The sequence below is a fragment of the Salvia splendens genome, chromosome 6, assembly GCF_004379255.2.
Source record: "Salvia splendens isolate huo1 chromosome 6, SspV2, whole genome shotgun sequence".
Classification (NCBI taxonomy): Eukaryota; Viridiplantae; Streptophyta; class Magnoliopsida; order Lamiales; family Lamiaceae; genus Salvia; species Salvia splendens.
This window is the reverse complement of record NC_056037.1, coordinates 31,515,209-31,532,322: the sequence shown is the minus strand read 5'-3', so window position 1 is coordinate 31,532,322 and position 17,114 is coordinate 31,515,209. Positions and strand designations below refer to the sequence as shown.

At 37.6% G+C, this 17,114-nt stretch overlaps 3 protein-coding genes across 5 annotated transcripts; 2 read left to right on the top strand and 1 right to left on the bottom strand.

Annotated features, from left to right (window-relative positions):
- Window positions 1–1,493: 1,493 nt before the first annotated feature.
- On the top strand, window positions 1,494–9,112 carry LOC121808060 (fatty acid amide hydrolase-like). The gene is made up of 20 exons (XM_042208398.1): window positions 1,494–1,572; window positions 1,653–1,731; window positions 1,812–1,921; window positions 2,068–2,128; window positions 2,802–2,989; window positions 3,068–3,197; window positions 3,306–3,383; window positions 3,459–3,606; window positions 4,548–4,660; window positions 4,748–4,823; window positions 6,069–6,140; window positions 6,531–6,582; window positions 7,047–7,127; window positions 7,212–7,295; window positions 7,375–7,478; window positions 7,600–7,692; window positions 8,024–8,092; window positions 8,356–8,482; window positions 8,562–8,657; window positions 8,902–9,112. The coding sequence occupies exons 2-20, from the start codon at window positions 1,653–1,655 to the stop codon at window positions 8,962–8,964; spliced, it is 1,824 nt and encodes a 607-aa protein (XP_042064332.1). The 5' UTR covers window positions 1,494–1,572; the 3' UTR covers window positions 8,965–9,112.
- LOC121808061 (phosphoglycerate mutase-like protein 1) lies at window positions 9,067–13,123 on the bottom strand. 3 transcript variants are annotated; one of them, XM_042208399.1, is made up of 10 exons: window positions 12,948–13,123; window positions 12,252–12,313; window positions 11,981–12,088; window positions 11,833–11,912; window positions 11,532–11,694; window positions 10,893–10,967; window positions 10,641–10,729; window positions 9,790–9,909; window positions 9,522–9,566; window positions 9,067–9,437 (listed from the first exon to the last, which is right to left on the bottom strand). In XM_042208399.1, exons 2-10 carry the CDS (start codon window positions 12,309–12,311, stop codon window positions 9,332–9,334), a joined length of 846 nt encoding a protein of 281 aa, XP_042064333.1. In that variant the 5' UTR covers window positions 12,312–12,313; window positions 12,948–13,123; the 3' UTR covers window positions 9,067–9,331. The 3 variants fall into 3 exon arrangements, with proteins under 3 accessions (XP_042064333.1, XP_042064335.1, XP_042064334.1); XM_042208401.1 differs by lacking the exon at window positions 12,252–12,313 and adding an exon at window positions 12,158–12,205 and having other exon boundaries at window positions 12,948–13,122; XM_042208400.1 differs by having other exon boundaries at window positions 12,158–12,313; window positions 12,948–13,121.
- Window positions 13,124–13,654: 531 nt separating this feature from the next.
- LOC121809490 (protein trichome birefringence-like 12) lies at window positions 13,655–16,426 on the top strand. Its single transcript, XM_042210141.1, has 3 exons — window positions 13,655–14,300; window positions 15,433–15,570; window positions 15,704–16,426. The coding sequence occupies exons 1-3, from the start codon at window positions 13,774–13,776 to the stop codon at window positions 16,233–16,235; spliced, it is 1,197 nt and encodes a 398-aa protein (XP_042066075.1). The 5' UTR covers window positions 13,655–13,773; the 3' UTR covers window positions 16,236–16,426.
- The last annotated feature ends 688 nt before the right edge of the window (window positions 16,427–17,114 follow it).

Here is a 17,114-nt window from a genome sequence, read left to right as displayed (position 1 = left end):
TCTCATCATCATTCTCCAATATCCATTCTCATCTCCATTCTCTCATATCCATTTTCATCTTCATTCTCTCATACCCTACAACATCACTATGTCCGGCCAAGACGATAACCCTTCGGGCTCCCACAGTTGGAACCCCGAATGGTTCGGTTCACAACCGTTTCCTAGTCCGGAAACGGAATATTCGGCCCCTCCTCAAACCCAAGATTCGGCCGTTCCGGGTGGCTACCGTCCATACCCAATCGACGACCAAGGTGCCTCCGAAGGGCGCTACGGGTGGACACCGGAGCCTAGGCCTCGCGCCCCTTCCCAAATGCCGACTCCTCCATCTCGCGCCGGTGTCCGCACACCGTACTCACCGGCGGAGATGGAAAGATTGTTCAAGGCGTACTTGGAAATCTCCGAAGATGCGGTGGTTGGAACGAACCAATCCGGCGATCACTTTTGGTGGGGCGTCTCTAGCCGGTATAATGCAAACCGGCCGCCGGGAACGATCGAGCGCAACGAGAGTATGGTGCGCAACTGCATCGGCCGAGCCAACAAAGAAATTGGCAAGTTCAACGGCTATTTCATCCAGGAGTCCCGGAATGCCGGGAGCGGCCGAAGCGAGGTCGACATCATCACCGCCGCGCTGAGCACCTACCAATCCATGAACGGTAAGTCGTTCAAATATCTTAATGTTTGGCAGGAGACGCGGACGCACCCGAAGTATAAGGGAGGCATAACATCCTCCTCTAGCGGCTCCTCCAAACGATCAAGGTCGGTAGCCCTATCCGACTCCGGCTCGGAAGAAGTGGCTAGCCAACTCGCCGGAGCTAACTTGGGTAGCCCCGACGCCGGACCGAGCGGTTCCCAATGCCGCCCCCAAGGAAGGAAGAAGGCGGCGGCCAACCGTCGTCGCGGCTCGACTCCCGAAGCCGCTCCCGCTCCCTATGTGCCACCTCCACCCTCGAACAACTCGCTGTGGATGCTCTTAAGCCAACTCAATATGGCCGATAGGTCATCTATGACCCCCACGCAACTTGAAACACGCGAGACCATGATAAAAGGTCTCCAAAAATAATTGGGGTTGATCCTGCCGGATGCGTAATCTTATTAGGAGTTTAATTATGTAATATTTAATTTTTAGGATTTTAATTATGTAATTTTTAATTTTAAGGAGTTTAATTATGTAATTTTTAATTTTTAGGATTTTAATTATGTATTTTTTAATTTTATTTGTAATTTGTAATATTTATTGTGGTTTTTAAATGGATTTTAATATTATGGAAATGTTTTTGTTTAATTGAATTTTATATTAATTGTGTTCGTCCTTGCGAAAGAGCACAGTTGTGGGTGTTGTGCTCTTGCCAGAGAGCAGGTATGAATAGTACTGCCCGGGCCCACAACTGTGCCGCTGGCAAGAGCACGGTTGTGGATGCTCTAAGGATCGACAGTAATTGACTAATATTTTTGTTGTCAAATGTCAACCTCTATTAATTTCTGACCCACTTTCAACCAACCTTCAGCTGCCGGCTGGCGCATTATACCTCTCCTCTGCCCATTTTGACTGCTTCACAACAAGAGTTACTCAATGTGAGTGCTGCTCGACGATCGGTCCTCCAAGTTAGTTACTCCTACTATTTTGTTTGATTGTTTTTCTTTTGTGTGAGAAGATGGGGAAGAAGAAAGTGATGGTGTCGGCCGAAGAAGTTGATTTGGCTACGGTGAAGTACCAGTACGAAACAATTGAAGGTTTTCTAATCACTACTGTTGGTATGGATGAATTTAATTTTTTTTGTTACGGGTTTTGATTGAAAATTTCCCTACTGCAGCGCCGCATTTGACTGGAATTGGACTCAAGTTGTTCGTCAAAGTGCTCGAAGCGCCGTTGATTGGTTCTTTGATAATTTCGCAATTGAAGAAGAAGAATAAAATGATTGAGGTTAGCAGTACTGTTTTTTTCTTAATATTAATCGTTCATTTGACGGTTCTGAATTTTGAATTGGGGAAGTAGAATCGAGATTTTGTGCGAGTTTATACGATGTATTTCTCAGAAAGCTTAATTAAGTTGATGTTTGTGATTAGCAGATGCTGAGGAATACCGTGATACCCGAGGCTCCAATGTTCAAACCTGAATTTCCACCTCGAGGTTTATTTTCATGACCCCGCACCTGTTTGTTCTAGTATCTCTACCACTCCTATATGTAATAGAAATGATCTTTCATGGATTCTGAATCTGAATGTCAGGTATTTGGTCATTTGATTTTTCCAGGTTTGAACAATTAAGCTGAGCATGTGTGTTGAGAGAAATTTAGACTATCTCTGTTTTCCCTTGCTTTATAGTGGAGTAGTTCTAGGCAAACCCTGATCACAATGATGTAGTCACTTCCAAATGTTTGCTATGTAACCACTAACCAGCGAACTCAAATATTATTCAATTTTAGACATTAAGTGATTATTGTGTGAAAGGTAATTATGACCTCAAACAGAAGCAACATGACTTTAGTTTCACTACTTACACGATGCAATGCAAAAGAAAAAGAGTTGAAGAAAACAAGTTTTTTTCTATTAGAATTAAGCTGACTTCCTAATGAACTACTTTTACTATCGGATCTCCACTTGTGAAAATGGAAACCACGACAATCTATTGGTTTATTTTAGGATTTGTCTTGTCCTCAAATAAAGTTGCATATTTTATCAGATGGAGTAAAAAGCAGGGAACAGAAACATGAATCCAAAGTTTATAGGTGTTAGCTTCAGTGATAGATCATGTTATTACTATTTCCATCTATCTGACAGACTACTATTATATTCTAATGCAGAACCAGAAACAGGAGTTGTTCCTTTAGACGAGGACAAAAGGCCTGAGGAAAGAGTTGAATTAGCTGTAAAGATACTTCCAAATTATGAGCCTGCCAAGAGTTTGAGCACTGATCCTTCACCTTTTCGCTATTGGAAGATTAGAGACTTTGCATATGCATACAGATCCAAAATTACCACCCCATCTATTGTAAGCTAATATAAAGTGGCAACTCTACCAGGTTTCACATTTAAAAATGAATCCATTGATAAAATTTTATGTTTTAAGGTTGCGGAGCGGTTTATTGCAGCAATGGACCATTTTAACAATATGAAACCTCCTACTCCCTTGTTGATTTCTTATGACCCTGAACTTGTACGAAAGCAGGCTGCATCCTCCACCAGAAGGTTTGAGGAAGGTACAGAATTTTGCGCTTCCAATGTATCTGTTTCCTTAAATATACAATTCTGCATGTCCCATTATGATGTTCACAATAGATTATCTCTTATACGAGCATGTTGTTCAGGAAGCCCAGTATCAATCCTTGATGGGATTTTTATGGCAATTAAGGATGATATTGATTGCTTTCCTCATCCATCAAAAGGTAATTAGTTGAATTTACGAGCTGAATCATCCTTGTCAGCTATCAAAATATTTGTGACTGCTTCATGACAAACAGGTGGATCAACCTTCTTCCATGAGGTTCGTCCTGTTGAAGAGGATGCGGCATCTGTTGGAAGATTACGTAGCTGTGGCGTGATCTTAGTTGGAAAGGCAAATATGCATGAATTGGGTCTGGGAACAACAGGAAATAATCCAAATCATGGGTATGCTTGCTTTCTTTTTTTTTTTTTGTAAATTCAACTAACAATTTGCAAAACCAAAAAGCGAAGTCCAGCTGAAGTCTACTGAGTTGTCATTAGGCTACTAATTCCTAAATTTGATAGGAATAGTAAATATTTTTTTATATGAAGCTAAGCTATGTGATGGGAACTTCTAGCATACCACTGTTTCCTTACTTAATCAACACGCTGCATTATCTTGATCCAAATACTGATCTCACAAATGATTCTTTTGATTTTAACATTAACAACCAGATTTTGGGCATGTCTATGCTTTAGAAATCATGAAATGTAGGGAATTAAAGCATTTCTTGATGGACTGTTCTAGATAGTAAGATGTTCTTTCAAGCACTTCTTCTCTGTAGCTTAAAATCTAGGATTATTCAAAGAACCTAGTTAAACAAAATTAAGCATGGTAGACATTCTTTTATCAATGGAGAAAATTGTTTGAGGCATCCATTTGTGTATATTTTCCTATTCGCTTATAGAACTTCTTAAGTTTCTTATGAAAGAAGACGTGATAACTGGAATATTGTATGATAAATTTACATGCTATCCAAGAGCTGCTATAATAAACTGTTGTAGGAAAGTGAGATTTGGATTCAGGAATCTCTTTCTTGTGACCTATATTCAGAGTGATTTTAGTTTCACTTCATAGGGGATAGCTCATTGTTATGTTTATGCATTTGCAAGTGAAGACATGCCAACTTGCAATGAAATTGTTGCACTTGTTCATAGGTAAATATATAGTCTATCAGCTTGGAGAACTGCTAGCATTGAACTTTCTGTTGTTTAAAAGGGAAGTCAAAGAAAGATAATAGCATAGATGATTTGTTATTGTTATGCTTCCTTGCTTTTCTATCACTGCAGGCCACTGACCATAAATATGTAGATGTTCATCCAAAATTGACTCTTCTCACATGCAGAACAGCAAGAAATCCTCATGCTCCTGAAAGATACACTGGTGGGTCATCTTCAGGGCCAGCTGCAATTGTTGCTTCTGGGTTATGTTCAGCAGCATTAGGAACGGACGGGGGAGGTTGTGAATTACACAACTGTTCATTCTTGTAAACCAAGCATGGTAATTATATTGCTTCAATAGTAATATGCTTAATTCATAATACAGGTTCAGTCCGTATTCCATCCTCCCTGTGTGGTGTAGTAGGACTGAAATCAACATATGGAAGGACTGATATGAGTGGGTAAGAGTGTGAATTTCTTGTGCTCTTTTACCACTTTTTGTTAAAAGAATCATCTTCCAACTGCCAGTTTTAAAATTTTGACTGCCATTTGAACAAATAGAATATGATTGTATTTCAAGATCTAAAGTAGATACCGTTCATCATCTTTTATTACCTTCTTGTTACTGTTAAGGTGATACGATCTCACAGAGGTTTCACACGAAAGTGTGAAATATCATATAAGAGGGAGTCAACCCTTTACCTTTGACCATGGTTTTGGGTTAAGTTAGGGCTTCCTATCTTATATGCTTATCAATTTGGTGCGGCGAACGTGGATCCGGATGTCCTACGGAAAGGGGCTACCCGTAGGTGTGACCAAAGGGGATCCACCGGAAAATGTGGGCCCGAAGGAAAAGGGCAGCAATGGGGATGGTGGGCCCGTGGCTTTGGGTTTGCCACCTAGCACGTGCCGCCCGTGGACGTTCAGTTTAAAAGAGAGATGGATTGATACGATCCCTCATGGCTTTCACACGAAAGTGTGGAATAGCATATAAGAGGGATTCAACCATTTACCTTTGACCATGGTTTTGGGTTAAGTTAGGGCTTCCTATCTTATATGCTTATCATAAGGGGTAACCAGTGGGATAGAATAGCTGAACATGGGACTGTCTTTAACATCTATGTCAAATAAGGACTCTTACAAATAGCAAATAAGCTCAGAGGTCTTGTAAATAAGCATGTGCATTGTAGGTTACAGGAACCATCTAATCACAGTGAACATTAAGGTTAGCATTCTAAAGAAGCAAATGATATTTGGATATTACCCCTACAGGAGAGCTAAATCCTCTGATTGCCATGTATTAGGGAATATGAAGATGTTGAAACTTATTCATTAACTTGGGCTTGATATCTCACTCATATGCTGAAATTACACTATCATATTGTATCCAATTCCAGATACATGATCAATAACTCAATTAATTAATTTCAATGTCACTTCTTATATTTATTGCAACAACCATCTTAACCCAATGTACATAACCTTTCATAAGGTAAGATACTTGCAAAACTGTGTGATGTAGTGAAACAGTTAAGTACTTTTATAATAAAAATAAGAAGAATGAATGAAAAAGATAGTTTTAAATTACTCTATCAGCTGTTGTATACTTTATATTTCAGTAAAGTTCTGCTTAAAATAGTTTAGGGGAAAAAGCTTCTTTGCTCTGCAGGGATTATATACTATGGTTCTGTCTGTATTTCTTGCAGCTCAATATGTGACTCAGGAACAGTAGAGATTATTGGACCCATCACCTCAAATGTTGAAGATGCAATATTAGTGTGAGTTATGATGCTTGAGATATTAAATACTATTTTACCATATACTACATGTTTATTTATTACTTGAACCTTTTGAGACAGTTCCAGTATAAACTCATGTATATTACTTTGGTAACATCCGCATGGTAACCAAAGTATACTTGTATTTTCTTGTTTTATATGACAACTACATGTAGCACTTGTCATTCTACCACACAACTGTCACCATGTATGAATCCTGCATCACAAATTCAGAAGCTTACATATATGTTTCTTAATGTGAAATATTCGGTTCTTCCCATCTTTTTCCTTGGAAGTATCAAATTTACTGATGATGGCATTTGAATTGGTGTTTAGCATTTGTATTTCTTGGTAGAAGATTCATCAGTTTACCTACCGATCTTGCTTCAGGTATGCAGCAATTCTCGGATCTTCAACTGCTGAAAGGATTGCTTTAAAACCTGTAATCTCCTAACCTATGATTACTTCTTGAGTTTCAAGGCCCACTTAAACTTCTAGCTCTGGTAGGGGTTCTATGTGCTACTAATACTGCTTAATCCACCAAGGGTGTGCAACATTTAGGATAACACAGGTTATAAAAGCATGTTAGGAAGATTTTTGGTTAGTGGAAAATGTGTCCCATCAGAGGCAAAGAGTGGGTTAGGATGGTCGGCCATAGGCAGTTATTTTTTTGTAAATAAGGAGTAATGTGAGGGTAAATTATAAGGAGAGGAATTAAAAAAAGTTGCATACACTTTGTGGATGCCTAATAAGGCACATTTGTGGTGGATGGATTATGGAATGAGTATAATTTATTACACAATATCACAACTGATATGTAATCTCAAGTTCATTACACTGGGAACTAATCTCCGGATTTTGAAGAACCAAACATAAGATAGTAAATTGGCTTTCTTCTCTTTGCAGTCTCTTCCTTGTGTGCCTGATTTAACTTCAAATGAATTATCCCACGGCTATGGATCATTAACATTGGGGAAGTATACAGAGGTGACCACTTGCCTCTTACATCAAGGATAGTTTTCTCTCTCAGCTCTTGAATATCAGTTGTTTAATATGACATCTGGTCTGCAGTGGTTTAATGATGTATTCTCCACTGAGATCTCTGACAAGTGTGATGATGTTCTCAATCGTTTAGTAGAGAATCATGGATGCAAGGTAAATTTCATGCTTTCTTAAGATTATGAATTAAGTTTCCTTGCTTTAAGTTCCTTAGTCTTTACTGTTGATGAAAAAGATGGTGGAGATAGTTATCCCTGAGCTTCTCGAGATGCGCACTGCTCACATTGTTTCAATTGGCTCTGAATCTGCATGTGGACTGAATCCTGACTATGAAGATGGGTTTGTTCACTTACCTTTGTTTTCATGTACACAGGCTGAAATTGAGTTCTCACTTTACGTTATGGTTCTGTATTGTGTATATCTATTGACTTGATAATTTTATGAATCTTCACTTACTCAGTAAAAAGGCGAAGTTCACACTTGACACACGGACAAACTTAGCACTTTTCCAGTCATTTTCAGCATCAGATTATGTTGCTGCTCAATGTCTGAGGTAAGTCATTTAATTTATTTATATTTATAATCAGGATTATACTGGGGGGAAAATGATAATTGAGATTCAAGTTTTTGCTCTGAACTAGTGAAGTACAAACTAATTTCTTTAATTTTGTACAAGTATTGTGACCCTTTCCACTTTTCTGATGCTATTTGTGGTGATGACTACTTGCCAGTAACTCCTTTTTTTTTTCTTCTCATTATAATGCTTCCAAAGATAGTTATAGTGCGTGTGTTATCAGTGTACAAAATTATATCCATGAAATCTGTCATGCATCCTACTATATTTGAACTTGTGCTTGAAATTTTATGTCTTGTGTTTATTGCAGGAGAAGGCTCATGTACTACCATATGGAGGTCTTCAGAGAGGTAGATGTCATTGTGACTCCGACTACAGGGTATGATGATTAACTTTGCTAAGCTTTTTTACATTGATGATCTTCTCGTGCATCTGATGCCTTTTTTTTCTATTTTTAATTTACTTCGAGTGAAACTTATGGTCCACTAAGAGTAATCAGATAATGCCTGTTTGAACTTGTCTATTATATCTAAAGCTAATCCACTGCTGTGCTAATAAGCTAAGACGGCTATGTGGCATCTACTCGTGACAAGATTATCACCTGACCAATTTCTTTTCACAAACATATTGACCTCTGTTCAGGATGACTGCACCTGTTATTCCTCCAGCTGCACTTAGTTTGGGAGAGACAAATTTGCAAGTTGCAGGAAATCTCATGCGCTTTGTTGTAACGGCAAATCTTCTTGGGTTTCCGGCAATATCTGTCCCAGTGAGTAATCTGACGATTCTCATATTTTATCCAAACACAATGGCTGACTGATTGTTATATGTTCTTTTGTGATATTGAGATTGGATATGACAAAGGAGGACTTCCCATCGGCCTACAAATTATTGGTCGCCCATGGTGTGAAGCTACAATTTTACGTCTCGCTGCTGCTATTGAGGTTCTCAACGTTTCTTATCATTCTCAATAATCACACATCTACAAAATCAAATTAAAAGAAACCCACCTTGCCTTTCATATAACAAACAACAATACTAGGGTGTGTGAGTTGGCCAAGCGGTAGAGAGGTTAATAATGCCTAAGGCCAAAGGTGTCAGGTTCGAGTCCTCCGTGGTGCGGCCTTTAAATTTATGGTCATGTAACCATAAAAAAAAACAATACTAACAGAGAGATCATATTTTCAGGAACTTTGCTGCTCACCCAAGAAAAAGCCTCAGCAATATTACGACATATTGAAAGGGGAGTAAAAACAATTGCCCTTATCAATCATGATGATATTATCGAAATCTGACATTGATTTGTTGTTTCTACACTACTTCTGTCCTGTATTGTTGAGGAAGTATGTCAAATTTGCATGAATATAAGCACAAGGCTTGTCAATCATTCAACCACAAATTCACCACATTGTGGGCAAATAATAGATGTGAATTGTGATGGTGAAGAAACTCAGTCATGTGACTCATGCCATACATGACACTGAATATTCAAAGAAAATAATTAGATAAGGCGCCATATTTCTATGAATGTCCACTTACTGAAACATCGTGTGCTTAATTAGTCTCGACCGCCTCATCCATCAGTTAAGACATTCTCAATCAATGCCAGCGAGTTTGGTCACTCCTCTTGCTTCTTGCTATCAGCAGCGACATCACTAGGCGAATCCAGTCCGGTTGGAATCTTTCCAGGAAAGTTGGTTGATGAACAATGCGATCCAACCATACTAACAAATATACCAATTATTTCAATTTAACTGAATCTGAATAATATTCATAATCAAAGCCTTGGGTTGAGTTATGGGACTTACCCTCTGTCAAGGATAACCATGGAACGAAGCTCGCAGTTGGAAAAACTACAAACCATTCGAACATTGATAGATTTAGCCCAAATACAATCACTTATCATTAAGCGTATATTTGAAAGGCAGAAATATTAATATATAAGCAATTGAAGCCTGCTCATTTTCTACAATATAGTGTGAAGGTCTGATGTGATTGGACAAAATACATGAACAAAATCAAGTAAATTTTGATACTAAAGACGGGTAGGGATTCTAATGATGCAGTTTCACTTACTGACGAGAGATTTCTTTCTTCACACGAGGGTGAAAGTCGTTACCAAACGCTGCCAGTGTGTGAAATACGAACCCATTGTGTGTAACTATTGCTATCTCCTTTTCTTTCCGTGTGAACAACCTGTGTAAATAAATATATACAAGAAGAGTGCAATAAATGCAGCTGAAAGTACATATATGGTTAAGTGTTTTTATTTCTTGAGAACCATCACTGAGGTTGCAAATATACACAAAATCAAAATTACACCCTAAGACATGGACAAACAAGTCAGGGGGAGCAAAGTGAAACACAGCATATATGCATGGTGAAGATTAGAAAGCCAGAATAAAGGCACCAGATACGGGCGAAGGGTCCCTACACACTTCATGCATGTTGATGCGTGAGTATCGGTGGATGTTAGTACTGACTGAAGTAAACTTAGCTATATGCCTATATCAATAAACAACTTCATGCAGCAGGCCTATGGACCGGTAGCTCCCTACTCTGTCAAGATGACATATTTCTTTATAACCAGTTAGATAGAACAAGGTATGCAAACACATTTAATACTCCCATACTTGCAAAGAACTTAATGAAACTTGCTCTTAAATATAAAAGCAACATTGACAACTATCTTTGAGATTCCCTTATTCCTTTCCATCTAAATCCCACTCAGTGCCTAACTTTCTGAGCAGTTTGGATTTGGTTAATCATCAGCCGATGATCAAGAAATTTGTAATGATGTTAAAGCAGATGTACTATCATATTCAATTAACTGAGAAGAAAGGTTTGAAACTTAATAAGGCGGTCCATGGAGATCATTTACCCTTGATAAATGTTTATATGAAAGTTTTTAGTATAGAATTGGTCACCAGTTCATGAAGTTCATTCCTCTAGCTGCAACCTCATCCTTGGTCTCTCTGACATCAGCCTTCCATAATACATCATCATCACTCTCTATCTGAATGAAATTCGAGATAGCTATTAGGATATTTTCTCAAGCCCAACCCTAAATCATTAAAGTATGGGTATGGGTATGCGTATGGGTATGGGTATGCATCTCAGGCAAGTTCTCATTCACCAATAAAATATACTACGTATATCCTTAAGGTTAAACGACTTACCAGTGAAAAATCAACAGCTGGAAACAGGGACTGATATTCACTAATGCTTCTCCTCTTATCACAAGGATGAACACCCTGCAACCAGAATTGTGGGAGCAGGTTGGTGTGCCTTAGATCATGTCCACTTTTCTTAGACACATTTGAGGTTTATGACAGTTGAAAATTACAACAAATTCATCATTATTTCAAATGTATACAACTCTGGAAAGTAAATTTAGACATGGGAAAAGGTTCACTAATTAGTGTTAATTGAAAAAGGGTTATAATTTAGGTAAACACTATACCACACACTTCCCAGAAAACATGGATTAAAATCGCTTTGAAAGTTATATCAAATGGCCCGCGAGTAACTAGGAGCGTCAGCTGATCTTATACATTCATGTTAGCAGATGTTACTGGCATTTTTACAGATTATAAAGAAGCAGCAACTGATTAATTGATCATTTTGGTTTGCTGGTTTCATCAACACGAAAAGATAAATGCAATCCATGGGGCTTTCTGGTTTCATCAATATGTAAGGAAATTTTCTCTTAGGTTTGTACAAGCAGTTGTATCAAATTTTGTGCACTCTAGGACCGTTACCAAGAACATCAATTATGGAATCCTCATGAAGCAAACATGTTATATCAGTGAACATACCAGATGTTCTCGACAGAGTTCAACTGCAACAATACGTGGGCAATCAAGACTTGAAATAGCAGACCGATCACTATTTCCAGCATTTGTCACCATTAGTGGTAAATTATCCATCTTGCCGGAATAGGCCTCACCACCAAATACCCCAACAGCTGTTTGGATGGTCCTATGAATTCAAAAAGATAGGCATTCCCCCATTATTGTAAGCCGATTATATAATAGCAGGACAACAGCCAGCATCTAGGAAACAGTTTGTAGATTATCATTTAAGATGATTGGAGATTGTTTGTACAAAAGGTACTACCTTAATAATGGAGACGTAATGACCAAATCAATGTTCTTTATGAGGCCACTTGAATGGACATGTTTACGTAGGTTGTCAACCTGATAGAAGTGCTAGAGGTCAGACACTACACGAATGTAAGTGACTAAGCCGGTGGCTGCTTTCCTACCTGTTGCCAGCCTAACTGAGTTAGGTGAGCATCAAAATATTCCGGAGACATATAAGCTTTGTAGTTCTTATCTCCAACTACATTGTGGATTCCCTGAGCATGCCTCACCTGAACATATGGTTTAATGAGACCATAAAGCCTTTGAAAAATTGGCAAAATCGAGATATAGAAGACAACCTTGTTATGTGCCCTTCAAACCACAGATGCAGCATATTCAAATATTCCCTGGACGCAGTTAGAAACTTTTAAGTATCAAATAAGAATTACCAACCAGGTGGATGGTTTTGCTGCGATGCAGTGGAAACAAACTCGGGCAAACGCCATTATCCATTACTGAAAAGAACAAGCAAAGAACTACCTTATTATATAAGCACATAATTTGGTAAAGAGCATATGCAGTTACATTGAGGTGTACATTATCTCAGGTGCTATTCACTTAATGTTAATGTCCAGAATATGCTCCACGAATTCGGATATGAGACAAAGCAATGGTATCTCTTAAACGGATCTATGTAATAACACTTCGATAGCAAGGATGATACCATGACTATCTTTATCAGTTTAGTAATTAGGATACACTATCCCTATTTGATCATTGCAGTAGAAAATATGAATACAAATCAAACTATCTAAGAAACTCTTCGGATATACAAGTATTTCTCCTAATTATGTAGACTGCAACCAAGTTTTCTACTATCCAACATGTAAAAGCAATCTGCTAAAATGCTTCAAAATATCTACATAGGCACACGAACCCAGCAAGTACAATCAAAATCCTATTTTTGTCAACAAAGCACAACATAATGAAGAAAGCCTAAAAGCAACTACTTAATATTTGAATGAAATAAAAAACCCCAAGAGAGTAAACAATCGCTACACTAGTGAGACAAAGATAGTTCATCAAAAGTCAAACTTGCACAAGATTTTGGCGTCCCATTAAAAAAAATGTTAGAGTTGGTAAACTCACTGGGTAGTGAAAAAGGAGCAGCGCAGGTGTTGTGAAGCTCCTCCTTAAATGCGTGAAGATGGAGAAAATGGGAGTGGGAATCTGGAAATAAGGAAAGAAGAGAAAGAGATGTGGAATTCAAAAGGTAGTGGTGGTTATCGTGGAGAACATGTGATCGGTGCAAGATTAATGATTAATGATTAATGATTAATGATTAATGATATGGGATTGTGATTAGCATTTTGTATTGTTTTGAAGGAATTAATTATTTGATGAATAATCATTCAACTTAACTAATCCATTGTTTTAATGTGGTAATAAACGAAGCCTGTTTTCACTTTTCTATGTCATGTAAATGAATAGTAGGTGAACTGCAAAATGTACTACTATAAATTATGAGATTTGAATTTGAGACTTTTGAATTCAACAATAGCCACTCTATTTTTAGGTCATCTCCAAGATATATGGGGTAAATGTCAGGTGTTTATTTGGCAAAATCTATATAAAATAATAAAATACTCCACATAAAAGAAAAAAAAGCACTAGTACTAAAGAAAGCTTGAGGAAATTGAAACCTACTTGGACATCTACAACTTCCATTTTCATTTTGTAATGTATTTGCAGTAGGAGTACTAATTTAATGGATTTTTATTGATCTTAATAATTGAAATTATTAATACACGTTTCTCCATATAAAATAAAGCTGAAAAATATCAAGATTTAAAATATCTCCAGCGCAAACTGAATTTGATCGGCAGATCCTGTTAGTAATGTGTAAAATCTCAAAATTCACACTTGATTTCAAAGAATTAAGTTTGCAAAGGGATGAGAGAATACATGAGTGTTAATGGCATCTAAACTAACCCCAAAACTCATCACCTGCTTAATCCTCCCTTCCTGCTTCCTCATCCTCTTCTACTCCTCATTCCCCCCTTTCATCCCACAACCCCCCTCTTCCAAAACCCCTATTTTACGCTCTGCAGCATGCAATCTCTTCGAGGGGCGGTGGGTTCTCGATCCCACTCGCAAACCAATGTACGATTCCACCTGCCCCTTCCACAGAAATGCGTGGAATTGCATCAAGAATCAGAGGGATAACATGGCCCGGATCAATTCCTGGAAATGGATGCCCCGCGGCTGCGATCTGGACCGGGTCGACCCGACCGGGTTCTTGAATTTGATGAGGAATAAGAATATTGGGTTTGTTGGGGACTCTTTGAACGAGAACTTCTTGGTGTCGTTTCTGTGTGTGCTGAGAGTGGGTGATCCTGGTGCTAAGAAATGGAAGAGAAGGGGTGCTTGGAGAGGGGCTTATTTCCCCAAATTCAATGTGACTGTGGCCTATCATCGAGCTGTTTTGCTGGCCAGATATCAGTATGCATTCTTCCTTTGGGATACTTTAGTAATTCTATGTTTTATGAAGCTCATTAGTATAACCAAGACTTGGCTTTTGGTAATTGTGATATGCATTGTTGGATTTGATGATGATTATTATATTGATTTTGTATATGGTTTTCTATTTAGTAATTCATCAGTTAAGCTTGCATAATGTATTAATTGAGCTGCTCAGTATATGGAAACAAGTTTGTATTTGATTGTTATTCGTTTGGAACTCAATGCAGCTGCTGAGGTTGCTTACTGTATTTGGTGAAATCTATGCTCACATCTAATGTCTTTATGATGATATGATGATGCAGGTTGGCTGTTTATGTAGATTTATTAGCCTTGAATGTATGTCGTTCTCACAGACCTTAACTTTTCCAAGATTTGATGATGTATGCACGAGTAAGTTGGATTTGAAACATACTACTAGTATAAAACTTTAGGTGTTACTAAATGAACAGTAGAATTGTTTATAAGTCTAAGTAGGGAAGTGAAAGGATATTTCTCATCTAGATCAAACAGGTAAAATCTTCACTTATTGGAACGCAATGATTAGAAAGAAAGACGTCACTAGAGTAAATATCTTTCCTTTAGTATTTCGTAGTCGAACATAAGAGAAATTATAAATCTTCTTATTGGCTATTTAGTGCAAAAAGCTAGATAATATCTTAGTCTCTATTTTATGTAAGATGACTTATTTTCTAAAGTGCATTTATATATGAACCAAAACTTTATGTAAGATGACTTATTTCCTGGCACACACACAAATATTAGACTGTCTGAAATTAGAGAGAAAGAAACTGTATAAACGTAGCTACCATTTTCCTTCAATGGATTGATTTTCACATTAATATACTTTTAATTTGAACATCGTATTGGCTACATGTTTGTCCTTTTTTTTTTTATCAAATTGGTTGCATCTCTTTGCCTCTTTCATATAATCCATGATCTCACCTTTTTCTACCTGAGCAGTGTGTATGACCGTGTCAGACATTACCTGACTGAATTTGATCCTCTTACATGTGATTCTTTAAGTGCTGGATATATATTATGATATGTACCATGTCCATGGGTATTTTTTGTTGGATTTGCTTCCTCACTAGCTAATTACTGATTAAACAAGGTGGCAGACTAAACAGCCTGGGTTTTCTGGTCAAGATGGAGTTAAAGGAATATATCGAGTAGATGTTGATATCCCGGCAAATGATTGGGCTAACATTTCTGATTTCTACGATGTTCTGGTCTTCAACACTGGTCACTGGTGATTCTCTAATCTTTTCTTACTCACACCTTTCCTCTGGCTGGGAAGATTTTTGTTTAGGTGCTGTTATGTGGTCTCATTTTGGTTGTTTCATTTTGTATCTTGATGCGATAATGAGTCGTCTTGTGCTTAGGTGGGGTCCCGATAAATTCCCTAAAGAGACTCCTCTCGTATTCTTCCGAGATGGGCAGCCAATACATCCTTCTCAGGAATTGATGGATGGGCTGAAAGTTGTTGTCAAGAACATGGTAGCTCATATTGAGAAAGCATTCCCCAAGAAGGTGCTCAAGTTCTGGCGGCTGCAGTCACCACAGCATTTTCATGGCGGCGACTGGAATCAGAACGGAAGTTGCTTGTTCAACGAGCCTCTCGAAGAATCTAAACTTGTTTTATGGTTTGATCCGGCTAACAACGGAACAAACAGAGAAGCTAGAAGAGTGAATGAAGTGATTGGGGATATGTTGAAGGGGACGAGCATCCGACCCCTGGATTTGAGTCGTTTGAGCGAGTGGAGAGCCGATGCTCATCCGGCAGTGTGGCTGGGGAAGAAGGATGCAGTGGCTGAGTGGGGACAAGACTGCCTGCATTGGTGCCTGCCTGGTGTTCCTGATACTTGGCTTGATATCATAGCACAACTCATTACCAACAACTTAACTTCAATTTGATGCAAGATTTCAAAGTTGGTTTGCACCTATTCGTTTCATTATTGTAAAACCAATGCAACCACCATTTTGTACATGCTCTATGTATCTTTGGTCTTTTTGATGTTTTGACAAGGTGCCTTGCATGATTAAAATAGATCTCTGTATACTGTTTCCGTCCATGATTTATTGACATAACTTTCTTTTTTCATTCATCCATAATTAATTGACACCTTTATTTTTTACTATAAGAATTTGATTGTTGCGGTGCTTACGGAGAGATGAAATCCAACAAGGACGCAGCATCAGCCGTCAAATTCCTGCAGAAAATCGAACACAATTTCATGCGATATTGATCATGTTTTTCACATTGTAAATACAAATGTATAGTAGGAGTATATAGCATTGATTTTTGTAACATCCCAAAAAAATTAATAACTAGAAAGAAAATGATGAATTAATAACCTTTACTCGTGTAAATTATACCATCAAGAAGTTATTATTCTGCATTAAATTAATTTATTCTGTTAACTTAAATTTAAAATAGATGACCAATAACAAATTGTAATTGTTTTCTCGTTTTATAAAAACTATCAGCTTCAAATATAATAGAAATGAAACCAACTCTTATATTCTAATTATTAAATTTAGAGAAGCCATACATAATAATAATAATAATAATAATAATAATAATAATAATAATAATTTAATTAGAAATTATATAGAAATGAAAAATTAAAACCAATCATCTTCAGCGAATCATTCAATTTAAACTGGTGGCCCATACATAATACACTGAGGCCCATCATGATGCGAATCAAATTATATATTTTTATTCCCCTAACTTTACATGATTTATATAGTTTGATGCTTGCAAAAGTATGTTTTTTGGTGTAGGAATGA

Excerpts from the sequence above, each read along its gene's own strand:
- LOC121808060 (XM_042208398.1), top strand. The coding sequence starts at position 1,653 with ATGGGGAAGAAGAAAGTGATGGTGTCGGCCGAAGAAGTTGATTTGGCT. Across the intron at positions 6,583-7,046 it reads AAAGGATTGCTTTAAAACCT|TCTCTTCCTTGTGTGCCTGA; the intron begins GTAATCTCCTAA and ends TTCTCTTTGCAG. Across the intron at positions 8,658-8,901 it reads GTCTCGCTGCTGCTATTGAG|GAACTTTGCTGCTCACCCAA; the intron begins GTTCTCAACGTT and ends TCATATTTTCAG.
- LOC121808061 (XM_042208399.1), bottom strand. The coding sequence starts at position 12,311 with ATGGATAATGGCGTTTGCCCGAGTTTGTTTCCACTGCATCGCAGCAAA. Across the intron at positions 10,968-11,531 it reads AACTCTGTCGAGAACATCTG|GGTGTTCATCCTTGTGATAA; the intron begins GTATGTTCACTG and ends TTCTGGTTGCAG. Across the intron at positions 9,567-9,789 it reads AAGAAAGAAATCTCTCGTCA|TTTTTCCAACTGCGAGCTTC; the intron begins GTAAGTGAAACT and ends AATGGTTTGTAG.
- LOC121809490 (XM_042210141.1), top strand. The coding sequence starts at position 13,774 with ATGGCATCTAAACTAACCCCAAAACTCATCACCTGCTTAATCCTCCCT. Across the intron at positions 14,301-15,432 it reads GTTTTGCTGGCCAGATATCA|GTGGCAGACTAAACAGCCTG; the intron begins GTATGCATTCTT and ends TGATTAAACAAG. Across the intron at positions 15,571-15,703 it reads GTCTTCAACACTGGTCACTG|GTGGGGTCCCGATAAATTCC; the intron begins GTGATTCTCTAA and ends TCTTGTGCTTAG.